This window comes from Cryptomeria japonica, chromosome 6 (genome assembly GCF_030272615.1).
Source record: "Cryptomeria japonica chromosome 6, Sugi_1.0, whole genome shotgun sequence".
Lineage (NCBI taxonomy): Eukaryota > Viridiplantae > Streptophyta > Pinopsida > Cupressales > Cupressaceae > Cryptomeria > Cryptomeria japonica.
This window is the reverse complement of record NC_081410.1, coordinates 95,833,903-95,851,415: the sequence shown is the minus strand read 5'-3', so window position 1 is coordinate 95,851,415 and position 17,513 is coordinate 95,833,903. Positions and strand designations below refer to the sequence as shown.

The 17,513-nt window shown below is 39.0% G+C and overlaps 1 protein-coding gene across 1 annotated transcript in view; it reads right to left on the bottom strand.

Annotated features, from left to right (window-relative positions):
- Positions 1 to 1,941: 1,941 nt before the first annotated feature.
- The window catches only part of LOC131876503 (uncharacterized), a 45,753-nt gene continuing 30,181 nt past the window's right edge, over positions 1,942 to 17,513 (bottom strand). The window contains exon 4 of the mRNA XM_059221922.1: positions 1,942 to 2,346. Within this exon, the coding sequence (XP_059077905.1) occupies positions 1,942 to 2,346 (405 nt within the window). The remainder of the gene's footprint in view (positions 2,347 to 17,513) is intronic.

The window sequence follows — 17,513 nt, the reverse complement described above, 5'->3', positions numbered from 1 at the left end:
TAACAACTTAACAAACCACTTAGTTAACTCCCTGCAATCCAAGAAATTATCAAATATTATTCAAATTACCATTCAACAACGAACCTCTAGTAAGCCTGCAAAATCATCAATTTCATAGACTTATACAAATAAAATCATCAACAATATCGCCTACCACAATAATTCTCATACACCACTCACGTGCACAATATGATTCATAAAGAAATAAATAGGAGATCAAACCATGTTGCTAATTCCAAATAAAAGACATTACCAGATTACACAAAATGATTTGGTAGAATATAGATGTAGATCGGGCAATCTACAAGCTACTTCTTGTATAAATCTCAATGAATGTATAACAAAAATAACTCAAATTCTTAACAATCTGCAAAATAATCCAAAAATCTCTAAGTGGGCCACAAATCATCAATTTGGGGACCCTTACAAATGAATCCAAATTCTCAATTTATAGAAGTTTTCTACCCTATTATCTAAGAAATAAATCTACCTAAATTAAGAACTCAAACTAGGAGTCACAGTTAGCTTGCAAGTTTCTACCTTAATACTCCAATTAACTACTATGAAGTGGAGGTTGCATGAGCACTACAAAGACCATGCTGGATGAGCCAAGCTTTCGTAGTCATACAGAATTTTTTTCAAAACTGCAACATGAGTTGGAGCTGCAGTTGAAAATATAAAATTGGGAGTCATGGAAAAGGCCTACTATCTTTAGCAGCTATGTGTCCATCTCTCACTTTTAATAAAAGATCTATAATTATCAATAATGCATGCAACAACTTGAATAGGAGGATCAGCTACATGTTTAATTCTAAATTTGTATTTCTTCAAAACCTCATTTGCATTCTTCTTTCCTTTCTCTACCTCCCCTACTATCTCTGCCACCTCTTGACATTGGGTAACCAAGTGTGTATATCTGTCCATGAGAGCGACATCAAACTGAGCCAGAGGCCCCAAATTTTGGGCCCCATATGCATCCCACTAATTCAAAAATTTATCTTCCTCCATTAACCTGGTGTTGGTTAATCCTAACCCAAAAGCTCTGAGCATATGCATCACAAAATTATCATATTTCAAAATTTCTCTAAGGAGAGGGACTCAAATCTCTGCCATATCCTTCACATACTGTTGAAGCATTTCGACCTTCAGTTCCAAAATGTATGTGTAAGATTGCAGGTTCTTACAACTATCTCCTCCTAAGAGATCCTCCCCTATTATTACCTCTTCCCCTAGATGAAGAACTTTATTCAAAATTCAAAACTACTTATTAAAAATGCTTAGCTTCCATTTCCATTGTGCAAAACAAGAAGCTAATGCTCTACCTACCTATACTACCTCTCAGTATATCCCCATCATATCCTGCAAAAATAATCTAATTTTAGTTGTATTTACTTGGGACCATGATTTAGCTACAGCGGCCACCTGTCTCACCTCCACTAATTCCTTCACTTCTCCCTCTAGAAATGGTGAGGTTGACGGTGGGTTTTCAGCCCTACAAGAGTCTAGAGGTTTTCTCATTTCTAATAAAAACTACTCATATTTCCCCAGTTGTGCTTTAAGTTCCATGTTGGAGGTGTGCTCCTTCTCCACGTGCCCCCTAACAACACTAGTGGCTAGCTCTAGAGTGTCCAACTCTCCCCACTTTTTTGTTTACCAAATTTAATTCACTTCGGATACTTGATATTTAGGTGAAGCTTGACCTTCAGCCTAGAGTGGAACTAGCACATCTGCAACCACTTCACCTAAACCTATTCTTGATAAGTGATGTACAATTTTTGGCTTCTTAACCTTTGGGAGCTCCTCCATGATTACCTACTGCAATGTCACCTTAGGGAGGTCTACCTTTCTCTTCTTCTTCTCAAAAGTAAATTCAAGCCACTATGGTATGTCTTGATCTTTGTCACCTTGATGTGACACTATGTCAGTTGTTACAATATGCACCTATGCTTGTTCCTCTGCTTCATCCCTCTCTTTTGCATTTGTTTCTTCAAGATCATGAGGTGAAGCAACTGGATGGGCCAAATTCGTTTGGAGAGAAATATTAGTATTTCGTTGTTTCTGCTTGTGCAAATATCCTAACTTGTCACTGACTACTTCATTGAATTTTATCTCCTCATCTACTTCCGCCTCTGTTCCACCTTCCTCAACAACTATTTCTTTGAAATCCTCTTGGTCTTGAGGAGTTAAGACTAATCTCTCATTTAGAAGATCTTCTGCCTCATCTTGTTCTTTCTCCTCCCCAAGTGGCCTATGTTTCTTGGGTTGATCCTCTTCTTGATCTAAATCTAATTCTACATTTATAATAATTACCTCTTCAGTGTTGGACCTGAATCCTTGTATCTCTAGCTGCCCTATGGTTACATTAACTAATGGTGGTATAGGAGCGTTGGTAACTAGAATGTTCACCCTAGCTATTAGAGGAGGTTGAGTGGGCACATCTTAATTCATTTCTATTCCTTCCTCTTTCTCCTAAGTGCCCTCTCCTGCAACCTGCCCCATAGTTGTCCTTGGTGGGAGGACTTTGGCTAGTGGTACTGCTCCTAATCCATCTGCCACTCTGAGGTCTACCGCCTTCTTTAACAACTTAGACTCCCTCATCTTCTCACTAAGCTTTCTCATCAGATCCTCATTACTATCTTGGGGCCCCACTTCTTCATCAGGGTCAGTAGATGTATTCCTTCTTGAGTTTTATCTTGTCTTCCAAGCATGCTCCTTATAACCCATTGATTGAGGTACCCCTGAGGTAGACTCCTTTTGCTTTCCCTTTGAGGCACTTGCCCTAACCCTTTGACTTAGCTATTGGTTGGTCCTATTGATGACCACTTAGGAAATATTTTCTATATTCATGTCCTCATTCATGGACCACCTTATTGGGGAGAGGGCCTTCTTATCAAATTTTAATCCTTTGTAAGCAACATCAAGCAAGTCTCCATCATCCCTGAGGTCTTTAGGGAGATTGGTCTAGATTTTAAAATCTCTTATCTGTGGTACTAATAACCTGTTATAATTTTTCTTTCTTACTTCAAAACTATCCTAGAGGTTAGCCCAAAAATCCTTTAGTCTAGGCTTGTGTCCCTCATATGCCTTAGGCATAGCTTTCTTGAGTTTCCCGTAGGGATCATATAATTCCCTAGCATAATCAAATTCTTTTAGGTTCAAATCCTGCAACTCTGGCTCTACTAACTTCACCACCTGTATCTTAGAGCATGAGAATTATCCAATAGATACCAAAAAATCAATGCATGTTTTGTGCTTAGACTGTGCTTAGACAACAGGAAGGCTTGGAGGCCCAATAATTGCCTGACATATTCTAAAAAAAATATTTTGTCATTACAATACCTTGGAAGCAAAATTGGGTTCCCTATGGATCCATAGACTCTAATGCAAGTGGAGCCTGGTCTTTGGATAAGCCAACAGGCCCACTCTTGAATAATAGCCATAGCCTTTAGGCTAATCCGGTATCTTGTATCTCCCATTAGTTTAATTATCACTAGGAAAATAAAGGAATCATTGATTCTTTTGAAATGAGACGTTGCATTGACTAGGGGAAGTTGGGAATAATATTCACATACCTTCTTTTGTCCTTCTTTATACCGTAATTGACCCTCCACTTGTAAGCCTAGGAATTTGCCAACTCTCGCGACCACCCAGATGACATAAGATGTGAAGAAGAATTTATTAGTCTGGTGGACCTCCTTCATTTGTTTGCAGATCTTGTCTGAGAGGATTTGAGGCCAGTCAAAATATTGATTTCCCACCAAGATAGTAGTCATGAATTGAAACATCCATGGATGAAAGTGTTTACAATCAAGCTTGCCAAAGGCCCTGCTTGGCATCATAATTAGGTCCCTTTGGGGCTCCTTAAAGTCTGCTCTCAGGATCTCTATTGCCTTCAGACCTATTTTTCTCTCTTCCTCCAACCAGTTCTCATTCATGTGCCTTTTGTTTACTGTAACTTTGTCATTCCATACCTTTAAGGCCTCCTCTTCAGTTGAGAGGAATATCTTATCTCTGGTTGGGATTCCAAACACGAATCCTAGCATGTTAGGGGACACATCTATTACTATTTTTCCATGTGTGTCAGTGCACTTTTTGGTGTTAGGGTCATAAAATTGGGAAATTGTGATTATGAACTCAGGTGCCTGCACCGATTGTGGAAAGATGGTCCCTCTACTAAGCCTGATCTTTTAATTCTCCTATGTGGGGCCTCCAATCTTGGCTTATCCAGCTAGGTTCTATTATCCTCAATTTTTATATGGCCAATTTTAGTGTCAGTGATCCAATTGACTTGATCATCCAACTTTGGGGCATAGACCTATCCTTGATAGTGGTATTTCATGGTCGCTGGAATTTGATCAATATATTTGCCTCTTTTGCTGGAGGATGATTCCATCTAACTTCTTGAATCTGCAAGAAGAAAGCAAGTTTTAGTTCCTTATCGGAAATATTAAAAATTCATTCACTTTAGGACTTCGAGGTTTTGAAGTCTTGAGGTAGGAAGTTTTCCTTTAAAACAGGGTCTGGAACTCCAGGGTTCCAGGGTAGGTACACATGGATGAAGTCTGAAACTTTGGCGTTCTGGGGTTTCAAGGTAGGTAGATAATAAATGGTTCCAGAACTCTGGGGTTCTGAGGCAAGGAACCTAAGCTCATCTCGGGACTCCAAGGTCCCAAGCCAAATAAAAGATACTCAATAGGACTTATAGAAAGATGACTTATAAAGGTGGACTTTAGAACTCTGGGGTTCTAAGGTTCCGAGCTAAGTGGGAGCACGTCCTCTTAACAAAGGATAATCTAGAACTCTGAGGTTTTGGGGTTTCATGTGGGAACAACCAATCAACCTGGAACTCCAGGGGTCTAGGGTTACGGGGTAGGAAGAAGCAAAGAATCTGAAACTCTAGGGTTCTGGGGTAAGAAACTTAGGGCACATGGGAACAAGTAAGAAAACAAAAAAGAAGAAGAAAAATAAAACCCATGAAAGAAGAAAAAGGAAGATCTACCTTAAAAAATGACAAAGAGGGCAGGAAAAATCACCGACCTGGTGAAACAAAATGTCCAAGAATGCAAGGAAGCTCGAAGGTTCAGAAGCTCGCAATCGGGAGGCAAGGAAGCAAGAGCTTTGAAGGTGGAATGCACAAATGAGCTTCAAAAATATCACTATTCATATTTATACCCCCCCCCCAAAACTCGTTCATACGAATGCTTTCAAAAGGACCTTGGGACTTCAGGGTCCCAAGGTTTCGAGTTCGATGACCAAAACACAAAACAAGACACTTCACCTTGAGACTCCTGGGCTCCGAGGTTCTAGGATGAAGAAAATAAAAGCAAGAATACGAGGATAAACCTTGGGACTCCGAGGTTCCAGGATTCTGGGGTTGATCAACAAAAATAAGCAACCGAACACTCAACCTCGGGACTCCAAAGTTTTGGGGTTGAGAAGACACAACACACCTCAAGACTTTGATATTCTGGAGTTCTGAGATGGAAGACACAAAACACAAGAGAAAAGACCAACCTCAAGACTCCATAGGTCCGAGGTTCCAAGGTGAACAAAGCAAAGAAACAAAAGGAAAGAGGCCTCAGGACTCCGGGACTCCAGGGTTTTGAGGTGAAAGAAACAAAAAGACAAAAGAACAAAGCAACACAAAGAAAAAAAAAAGGGACCCATATTTCAACACAAGGAAACTAATGGGGGATAGATATGCAAGGCATAACAAATGGCGACTATGTGGGAAAAATGACTCTAGGAAATTTAGAACTTCAGAATCTCTGGTTAACTCGACACCTAAGGCTATTATCATTCAAAAGGGTCTATAAGAGAAAAAGATGAGTGAACCAATGAACAAACAATTAAGTCTAGAACTGAACGTGATTAACTCTTAAGTGTGTGCGTATGATTTATTACTCCATCATTTTCAATAATGCAAATAATCAGAGAAAACTGGGTGCAAGCTACGTAGGTGAAGCCAACCAATGTGTTTCGTCCAAAGTTATCCTGGGAATAGCTCTGCTGCCAATCAGGTGTCTATAGCCCTGATAGAGATACCTCTGGTTCTCGTCAAGCAATGCTCCACTGCCAACTAGGCATCCATATCCCCGGTGGAGGTACTTGAAACACCCATTTTAGTTGCTTTAAGAGGATCATTTATTTTCTCTCTTTTTTTTTTGAAAACATTATAGAACATAGAATGACTCATTTCCCTAATAACCTTTAAGAAACTTTTCAAACATTGAAGTCTAATTACTGGGTTGGGAACCACGGTGGATAACATGAAACATCCTAACTTCAGATTTTTCACTTGAAAACCAGTTTATCCGATATCTTACAAAACCTTCTGATGTATCTTAATGTGACAGTAGTGCTGAGTTTATCAAGCTGGCCTTTTCCAATTGAAGGTCAAAAACTCAAATCATATTTAAACCATTATATACCACCTTGAACGAGTATAGACAAAGGTTTCAAAATTAACCAAATGACAATGAAGTCATAAATAGCAAAGAGTCAAAGTCTCTCAGAATTTGGCAACATGTTATGCAAAGGACACCTTCCTTTTAGAATCTTTGAGAACAAATATGTATATCCTGACACAACAAAAAGAAAATGAATGAAATAAAACAAACAAACAAAACAAAAGGGAAACAAGCATGCAACAAAGAAGAAACGCAACAAACATGCAAAAAACCCAAACAAACGAAGCAAAAGAAACCAAAACAACAGAACTAACAAAAACAACTAATCTACTATATACAATACATCAAGCTTCACTGGGGGTTAATTGAAGTAATGCTTGAGGAATTTACCATTAACGGGAAATGGTACAAGTTCTCTATTCAAAGAGCTTGACCTAAAGGTGTTCTCCCCTACAATTTCGGCTATTTGGTAAGGACCTAACCACAACAATTCAAATTTATGGTGATCACCTTTCTTCTCCTTGGCCTTGTCCCATAATAGGACTAGGTCAAAGATCCGAAGAGCTTTCACCTTAGCCCTCTTGTCAAACCATCGCTTAACAAAAACTTGGTGCTTGGCAAAGTGTTGTAGAGTATTAATCCTTTTTTCGTCAAGTCTTAATAAATTTAAGAGTCGAAACTCTACCTGATCCTCAATTTCAAGTTATTTCATTAATTGGAGGAATGGTATTTAAATTTGATTGGGAAGATAGGGGTTTGTCCATAAACAAGGTAATATAGAGAAGTTCCCAGGGCAGATTTTACTCTGGTTCGATCAGCCCATAAGGTGTATCTCAACTAATTATGCCAATCCCTGGAATTTTTCTCAAGTAGCTTTTTAATGACATCTAGGATGTTCTTGTTTGTAGATTCAGCTACTTCATTACCTTGCGGGTAGTAGTTGGATGAAAATTTCAATATCACTTTATATTCGTATGGCCATTGCATCAACTGTGCAGAAGTAAAAGCAGGGCCATTGTCACATACCAGAGCGAACGACATACCAAACCTTGTGATGATGTGCTCTTCAATAAATTTCAAGACTACCTTAGCAGTAGCATTTCGACACGCAATGGCTTCTATCCATCGGGTGCAATAATCCGTCATGGTAAGAATAAACTTATGTCCTACAGACAAGTTAGGATTAATGACACCTACGAAATCTAGTGCCCATTGGGCGAAATGTCTTACCTCAAATACTGGTTGGAGAGGCATGGAGGGATTCCTCTCCCTGGAAGTGGCAGTTTGGCATATGTTACAATGACGAACATGCTCATGAGTATCCTTAAATATACTAGACCAATAATATCCAACCTTCAAGCTTTGGTGTGCAATGGCATCCACCAACCCATGACCTGTACCATATTTCCCGTGAAATTCCTCAATCATGGTATGGGCTTCTTGATGACCAAGACACCGAAGGTAAATACCTTCATGATTATTTCTATAAAGTGTCAATGATGAATAGTGAGTACCAAGCCAGTATTGAGAGGGGGGGTGAATCAGTACAAACACAAAAACTTTTCCTGAACCGGTTTGACTGCAAACAGTGAACTTGACTGACAATCACTAACACCGATCTGAACCAGATTACTACCGGTTAAACACAATGCGACTGTGAAAGACATAAACCGATAACACTTAGCTTTCCATACAACCTACTCCCTCATTTCCACTTTATCCTTATGCATAAATAGATAATCTATCATCAGAGATACAATAGTTTACTAGTTCAACATGATTCACCACTAAATAGGAAATAAAAAAACATCACATGAAAGAGGCATCACACATGAAACATATTTTTTCATGTGGAAACCCAACTGGGAAAAACCACAGTGGGGATGAATACCCACAAGCTCTTTTTGAACTCTTTAGAAGTCTGCTATGTTATGAGCCTAGTCAGGTTAAAGACTGTTACAACAGGTTCTGTTAGGAATCGATCCTGTTAGGGATCACCTGGTTAAGGGATGGCTAGAACACCTGGTTAAGGGTTAAAGCCTGTTAAAGGTTACCTTGTTAGAGGATTTTATGAACTCAATGGCTTTGAGTCGCCCTACTAAAGGATTTACAGCAAGCTGGTTAAAGCTACCCTATTAAGGGATTTTCCAACTGTTGAAGTGGTTAGAGATCAACAAGTATTACAAATATCTAGTAATAGCACTCAATGCCAATGCAGATCCACTCTAGTTCCTTCCTTCTACACACACTCTCTATAGGTATCAATTCTCTTATTTGGTCTGGAAAGTATCACGTATCTATGTACTTAAATACACATACAACTTTTGCCAACAACCTCAACATGAAACACCACATCGACCTTATAGGAAATAGATAGGTCGGTAGCATAAACCCTAAACCCTAAAAATTTAGGTTGAGCAATTTGGATGGTTCAATCCTAACCATTGAACACTTTGTATTTGAATACAATGTTCTTGGATAGATCTCAAGACATTCTCCATCATTTGTTCTTCACCGCTTCATGGAGGCTATAACCCATCACATGTTCTCCACCATTTACAGAGATCGCACATTCCCGAGGTAGATAGGATCAATCTCCTTTATGCAAGATCCTTCACGCACATGAGGCTGACGTGGAAACACGATCTGATCTCTATTACAATACTAACTCATCACACAATATCATTGATTGAATCACACAGGCTCAAAACACATCAACCGAAAACCCTGAGGCTGAGAATACCAATCGGTAGTCATACCTTATTAAACCTTGATAGAAAACATTCCATATGTCATTTAATAGTTCAACATACCGGTTCACTTGAACAAATATACTGCTTCACCTTTTGCACATATACCGGTTCACTTGAAAAAACATATTGCTTCACCTTTTGCACAAATATCGGTTCACAACATTATACCAGTTCACTTTGCTAGTTGCTTAACTTCTATAAACTGGTTCTCTCCAACATATTACCGATTCTCTCTTCAGCATATTGACATCAATGACAACACAATATCATCATGTCAACATACTCTGCACATATGCCAACAATCTCCCCCTTTGGCATTGATGGCAATATACAAAGAATTCTCTCTTTCTGCATCACATCTTCTCCTTAATACTACAGATATCTTCTCTGCTTTACATCTTCTCCCCCTTTGACAACAATGCCAAAGTGGAGGCACAAGCTACCTTGTTCCACTATGTTGCTCCCCCTGAGGAGTAGCATCCTTCAACACATCAATCCTGAAAGGATATATCAATGTAAGACCTAACTGATGTGGAGCACATACCTTTAGTTTACCTCTTGAAGGGGCAGCACCCCTAATTCACCTCTCAAATAGGTAAATGTAGCCTTCGATAGTGGCTTGGTGAATATGTCTGCTAACTGCTCCTTACTAAAAACATGTTCCAATACCACCTCTTTGTTTTGAACCTTTTCCCTCAAGAAATGATACTTGAGTTCAAAGTGCTTGGTTCTAGCATGTAAAACCGGATTCTTGGAGATGTTAATTGCACTTGTATTGTCACAAAATACACTTACCAGTTTAGATATAGGGACTTTGAAGCCATTCAATACATGCTTCATCCAAATAGTCTAAGTACAGTTCATAAATGCTACAACATACTCCACTGTTGCTGTAGACTGAGAGATACAACTCTACTTTTTACTCATCCATGAGACCAGTCTACCACCAAGAAAGAATGCACCATTGGTTGTTCTCTTCCAACCATCCACATTACCAGCCCAATCAGCATCTGTGAACACTTTCAGGTTGAAATCATCATTGTATGGATACCATAATCCATAGTCAATAGTTCCCTTCAGATATCTAAGAATTCGCTTGACTACTACCAGGTGAGATTCTATTGGGATTTTCTGAAACCAAGTGGTAATACCCACTGCATGCGCAATGTTCGGTCTACTATGCACTACATAATACAACTTACCAATCATTGATTGGTATTCCTTCTCATTTACCAATGCTGAGTCATCCTCTTTTGATAGTTTACAACCGGTCACCATTGGTGTACCAACCGGTTTTCTCTCTTCCATGCCAAAGGTCTTCAACACCTCTTTGACATACTTGGACTAAGTAATAAAGATTCCATCTTTCATTTGTTGAATCTATAGTCCAATGAAGAACTTAATCTCCCCTATGAGTGACATCTCAAATTCCTTCTTCATCTCATCTGCAAATTCATGACTCATCTTATCATCTCCACCAAAGATTATGTCATCAACAAATACTTCACAGATCAAAATCTGATCTCCTTTTGATTTCAAGTAGATATTGATATCTTCACTTGTTCTTTCAAATCCAATCTTCACAAGATGGGAGTGCAAGTGTTCATACCATGCTCTAGGTGCCTGCTTCAGTCCATACAAGGCTTTATGTAGCCTACACACCATGTCACTATCTTCTGATAGGGCAAACCCATCTAGTTGCTCTATATACACCTCCTCTTCAAGAATTCCATTCAGAAATGCAGAATTTACATCCATTTGGTATACCTTGAATCCTTTAAAAGATGCATATGCAAGAAGCATATGAACTCCTTCCAATCTTGCTACTAGAGCAAAGGTTTCTCCATACTCTTCTCCTTCTTCTTGGGCATATCCTTTACATACTAGTCTGGCTTTGTTCCTTACCACTGTGCCATCCTCATTCAGCTTATTTCTAAAAACCCATTTGGTTCCAATGACCATTTTATGCTACGGTCTGGGTACCAAAGACCATGTACCATTCTTTTCTATCAGATCAAGTTCCTCTTCCATTTCCTTGATCTAGTCTTCATATTTATGTGCCTCTTTGAATGATTTAGGCTCAAATCTAGAGATCATACATGAGTTTTCTCTGACCTTTCTTCTTGTAAAAATTCCTGCATCTTTGTCTCCTATGATCTGCTTTGGATCATGATTGAGTTTGACATACCTAGGTATATTCTTAACAAATTCCTCTTCCTTTTCCTCTTCATCCTCATCTTCATCAGCATCAACATCTACTGGTGCAGGAGCAGAGTTACTGGTGCTTGGCTGTTTTGCAACTGGTTCCCAGAAGGTTACTACTAGTTCATCTCCTACTTGCTCACTACCAATTTCTCAGAGTTTTCATCAATTCTAACATTGATGCTTTCAACAATTCTCTGAGTCCTATTATTGAAACATTTGAGAGCTTTAATTTTGCTCAAATATCCTAGGAATATTCCCTGATCACATTTTGCATCGAACTTGCTCTGATGTTCACTCCTCTTGATATAACATTTGCTACAAAATACTCTAAAGTAGCTTACCACTGGTGTCTTACCGGTCCAGTACTCATAAGGAGTCTTATCCTTTCCTTTCTTGATGAGTACCCGGTTCATTGTGTAGACTGCAGTGCTCACCACTTCTCTCCAAAAGGTGTGGGCAACCTTTCCTTGGATTAACATAGTTCTAGCCACTTCAACCACAGTCTGGTTGTTCCTCTCTGCTAAGCCAATCTGGTGTGGAGTTCAGGGAGCAAACAGTTGCCTCTTGATGCCATTCTCTTCACAATATTTGTTGAATTCACCAGAAGTGAATTCCCCTCCTTGATCAGTTCTAAGGCATTTGATTCTCCTACCGCTTTCCTTTTCTACTAGTGCTCTGAAAGCTTTGAACTTTCCAAAGGCTTCAGACTTGTCCTTCAAGAATGTGACCCACATCATTCTTGAGAAATCATCTGTAAGAATCATAAAATACCTATCTCCCTGCACACTCCTAGTTTTCATAGGACCACAAAAATTAGTATGCACAAGATCAAGTAAATTGTCTGCAATGAAAGATTTACCTTTGAAAGTTGAGGAAGATATTTTCCCCAATTGACACTCTCTGCACAAAGGATTTTTCGGTTTGCTCAGCACTGGCAATCCTCTAACTACCTTGATCTTACTGGCCTTCGTAATGTTATCAAAGTTGACATGGCAGAGTCTCCTATGCCATATCCAGCTATCATCAAACTTGGTCATAAGACATGTACTAACATTTGCATTTAGCTGAAATAGGTTACCTTTAGTTTGCATACGAGTGGCCATTAGTTCACCATTCTTTCCTTTGATTTTGCACACTCCATTTTTGAATTCTAGAGTGAGTCCACTATCATTCAGCTAGGCAACACTCAATAGGTTGTGTTTGAGACCATCTACCCAATACACATTGTCAGCACTGCTCTTTCCATTCAGAGATATGGACCCTCTGCCTTTGACCATACATGGTGCATCATTACCAAAATGAACCACACCACCATCATACTCTTCCAAAGATAGAAACTTGCTCTGGTCACCAGTCATATGGTGAGAACAACCACTATCAATAATCCACTCATTGGTATTATCAAAGCAGGAGACAAGAGCCTTCTTGTCTAACACATCTTCCTTGACTGCAACAAACACAATATCTTCATTTTCTTCATCTTCTGATTCCTCATCAGTGACACCTTCATCAACTGCTACAAAATAGTTTCTCTTGTTTCCTCCTTTGAACTTTTTTAACTTTTCCAGTTTGTCCTTGCTATCACCATTAGGACAATTTACAGCAATGTATCCTATCTTATTACAAGAAAACCATTTCAAAGGGAGTTTACCTCTGTATTTGTCGGTTCCCTTACGAAGTCTCTAGGAAAGAGATTCAAATTCCATCAGAATCTCCTCATCATCCATTTCTCTTCTTTGTCTTGGTTCACCATTGGTGCTTGATTCTTTGCCTTTTCTAGATGGTGCAGCAGATGCTCTAAAGGCTGACTTAGTCTTCTGAACACTACCATCAAAACTATTTAACTCATATGCAGTCAACTTTGCAATGATGGAGTCTAGGGATACCTTAGTCTTGTCTATTGACCTCAACTCCTGAATAGCTGCAACCCTTATTGCATAGACCGGTAACAAGGATCTCAAGACTTTGCTAACAATAGTGGCATCATCTATTTTACCTCCTGCACTCTTGATGTCTCCAATGACAGTCTTGATTCTTATTCCATATTGTTGAATGGTCTCACCTTCAACCATCTGCATGTCTTCAAACTTTCCTCTAAGGCTTTCTTCCTTAGCTTACTTCACATGCTCATCACTGCCATAGATAGATTCCATAGTATCCCATACATCTTTGGGATGTTCTTTTTCCTGAACATCAATAAACTCAATATCAGAAAGGCTACTGATAAGAGCTTCCATTACTTGCCCATTCTCCTGGATTTCTCTTCTTTGATCATTGGTGAGAGTACCGGTAGGGACAACATAAGCATTCTCAACATAGCTATAGTGTTGAGCACCCATGCTTTTAATATATATCTTCATTTTGTCCTTCCATATCTTAAAGTTATCTCTGTTAAACTTTGGACCTTCCCTCTTCATCATTAGAGTAGGATCTTTTCCTCAAGCGGTTAAGCTTACAACATAAAGGACCTGGAGGATGCTCTGATACCAATTGATAACTCAATGATGAATAGTGAGTACCAAACTGGTATTGAGAGGGGGGGGTGAATTAGTACAAACACAAAAACTTTTCCTGAACCGGTTTGACTGCAAATAGTGAACTTGACTGGCAATCACTAACACCGATCTGAACCAGATTACTACCGGTTAAACACAATGCGACTATGAAAGACATAAACCGGTAACACTTAGCTTTCCATACAACCTACTCCCTCATTTGCACTTTATCCTTATGCATAAACAGATAATTTATCATTAGAGATACAATAGTTTACTAGTTCAACATGATTCACCACTAAACAGGAAATAACAAAACATCACATGAAAGAGGCATCACACATGACACATATTTTTTCATGTGGAAACCCAACTGGGAAAAACCACGATGGGGATGAATACCCACAAGATGTTTTTGAACTCTTTAGAAGTCCACTCTATTAGGAGCCTAGTTTGGTTAAAGACTCTTACAATAGGTTCTGTTAGGAACTGATCCTGTTAGGGATCACCCGGTTAAGGGATGGCTAGAACACCCGGTTAAGGGTTAAACCCTGTTAAAGGTTACCTTGTTAGAGGATTTTATGAACTCATTGGCTTTGAGTCACCCTACTAAAGGATTTACAGCAAGCTAGTTAAAGCTACCCTATTAAGGGATTTTCCAACTATTGAAGTGGTTAGAGATCAACAAGTTACCGCTTCACCGCTTCATGGAGGCTATAACCCATCATGCGTTCTCCACTGTTTACAGAGACTACACACATTCCCGAGGTAGATAGGATCAATCTCCTTCATGCAAGATCCTTCACGTGCATGAGGCTAACATGGCAACATGATTTGATCTCTATTACAATGCTAACTCATCACACAATATCATCGGTTGAATCACACAGGCTCAAAACACTTCAACCAGAAACCCTGAGGCTAAGACCACCAACCGGTAGTCATACCTTATTAAACCTTGATAGAAAAAATTTGATATGTCAGTTCACATTTCAACATACCGGTTCACTTGAACAAACATACCGCTTCACCTTTTGCACATATACCGGTTCACTTGAAAAAACATACCACTTCACCTTTTGCACAAATACCGGTTCACAACATTATACCGGTTCACTTTGCCAGTTGCTTAACTTCTATAAACTAGTTCTCTTCAACATATTACCGATTCTCTCTTCAGCATATTGACATCAATGACAACATAATATCATCATGTGTTATAGTGACGAACATGCTCATGAGCATCCTTAAATATACTAGGCCAGCAATATCCAGCCTTCAAGATTTGATGTGCAATGGCATCCGCCAACCCATGACCTATACCATATTTTTCATGAAATTCCTCAATCATGGTATGGGCTTCTTAATGACCAAGACACTGAAGGTAAATACCTTCAAAATTATTTCTATAAAGTGTCGAATCCTTGATCATATAATTGGCACTTTTGGGCCTTAATGGTCATCTTTGTGTGGCTGTCAACCCCTCGAGACACCTATTATTTAGCAATATAAATACCAAATCCATGTACAATGGGTCCTGAGTGAATGACTCCAATGTGTACTGCTGGCATTGGATTTGAGGGATGTCAGTTGCCATGGCTTGAGACAATCCTTGGCCTTGGACCAACTTCATTGGATGCATCTCTAGATCAAATTCTTGTAATATTGCCATCCATTTCCCTTGACGTTCTCCCACCTCAGACTACATGAGTAATGAATTCACCACTTGATTAGGGACAATCGCATATATTTTACTCCTCAAGATATAATGCCTGAATTTATTGACTTCTCTCACCAACACAAAAGTCTATTTTTCAAGAGCAGAGTATCTAACCTCAACACTTTTTAAAGGAGAACTCATAAATGCAATGCGTTTCTCATCCCCTACTTGCCTCTGTGTCAAAACAACTGCTCTCGAGTGTAATGAAGAAAAAGAATATATGTAAAACCATAGAGTGTAGTCAAGGCTAGTTAACACGGGAGCTTCAGTGATGGATTTCTTGATCTGGGCAAAAGCCTCTTTTTCTTTAGTTTTCCATTCAACCTTAGCATCCTTCTTCATCATTTCATTTAACGGCTTGACTATCTTTGCAAACCTAGTGATAAAATTTCTAACAAAATTGATCTTGCCAAAGAAAGATCTCATCTCCTTTTTACTGTCAGGAATTTATAACTTCAACAACGCTTCTAGTCAATCTGGGTCTATAGATATCCCCCTCTCAGAGATTACGTGGCCGAGTAGCTTTCCTTCAGCCACTCTCAATACACATTTCTTGGGGTTAAGGGAAATCGCATATCTTCGACATCTTTCCAGTACTTTTTGGAGGTGGTCTGTGTGATCTTCTCTAACCTTGGAAAATATAGGCAGGTCGTCATGTATATAATAATACACTTACCAATCAGATCTTTGAAGGCTGTATCCATCGCTCTTTGGAAGGTCGCTCCAACATTAATTAACCTAAATGGCACCCTTCTATATGCATATGTTCCCCACTTTGTCGTAAATGTTGTCTTCATACGATCCTCATAGTTGACCAAAACTTGGTTATATCTAGAACAACCATCTAAAAATGACATCATTTATGAACCATTTACTATTTGTAGTACCTCATCCAAAGAAGGAAGTGTGTAATTATCTTTCTCAAACACCTTGTTGAGATTGCGAAAGTCCACACAAAGTCATATTTCTCCATTCTTTTTCCTTACTGGTACCAAATTGGTGACCCAAGTAGAATGTCCTACTGGAAAAATAATCTTGGCAGAGAGCAACTTTTGTACTTCCTTGAAAATCAAGGGTTCTATTAGTGAATTAACCGGTCATTGCTTCTTCCTGGATGACTTTATGTTAGGTTTTAGGGGGATAACATGGGTGATGATCAATGTATCAAATGTTTTAAAATCTTTGTACCCCCATGCTATTACATCAATGAACTCTTTCAAGATTTGTAAACAAAAATTCTCTTTCATTTTGAGTGCAAATCTTCCTAATATAGACAATCTTCTCTTGGCCTTTAGGACCAATATTATGTGGCTCGTACTTCCCGGCATCTGAATCCATTGTTAATCTCTCTTTTACTCTATGATCAGAGTTAAAAATTCTCTCTAAGGTGACCATACCTTTAGGAATAACGTTAGTTGGTAAATCCATAATATTAGCATCATTTCCGACATCAAGATCATCTGATTTATCTTTCTCATCAATGATTTGTTCTTCGAAAGCCCCTTAATGGGCAAGAAAGGCTAGAATGTGCGCATCATCCTTGAAAACTTGAAAGTGTGTGATATTATCAGGTACAATGGGTGTGGAGATTAACTCTATGGAAAACTTCTTCAAAGGGGATTGGCTCACTGCTTCTAATGTATTGGCGGTTATGGCTAATGCATCCGGTATTCCATTTACTTTCTTGGGTACCCGCTGAATATCAAAAGAATCAAAATCCTCAATCAAATCCCATACTCTATTCCTATATGTTGCTAACCTTTTATTGTGACATCCATATTGGCTTTGGACTTATTTAACCACCAGCTCAGAATCCCCCTACACTTTCAAGCATTTAGCTCCCTTCTTATGAGAGAAGAGCAATCCTCTAGCTAGGGCCTCGTACTCCATCATATTATTAGTACAAGGGAATTGGAGTCGGTAAGAGGCT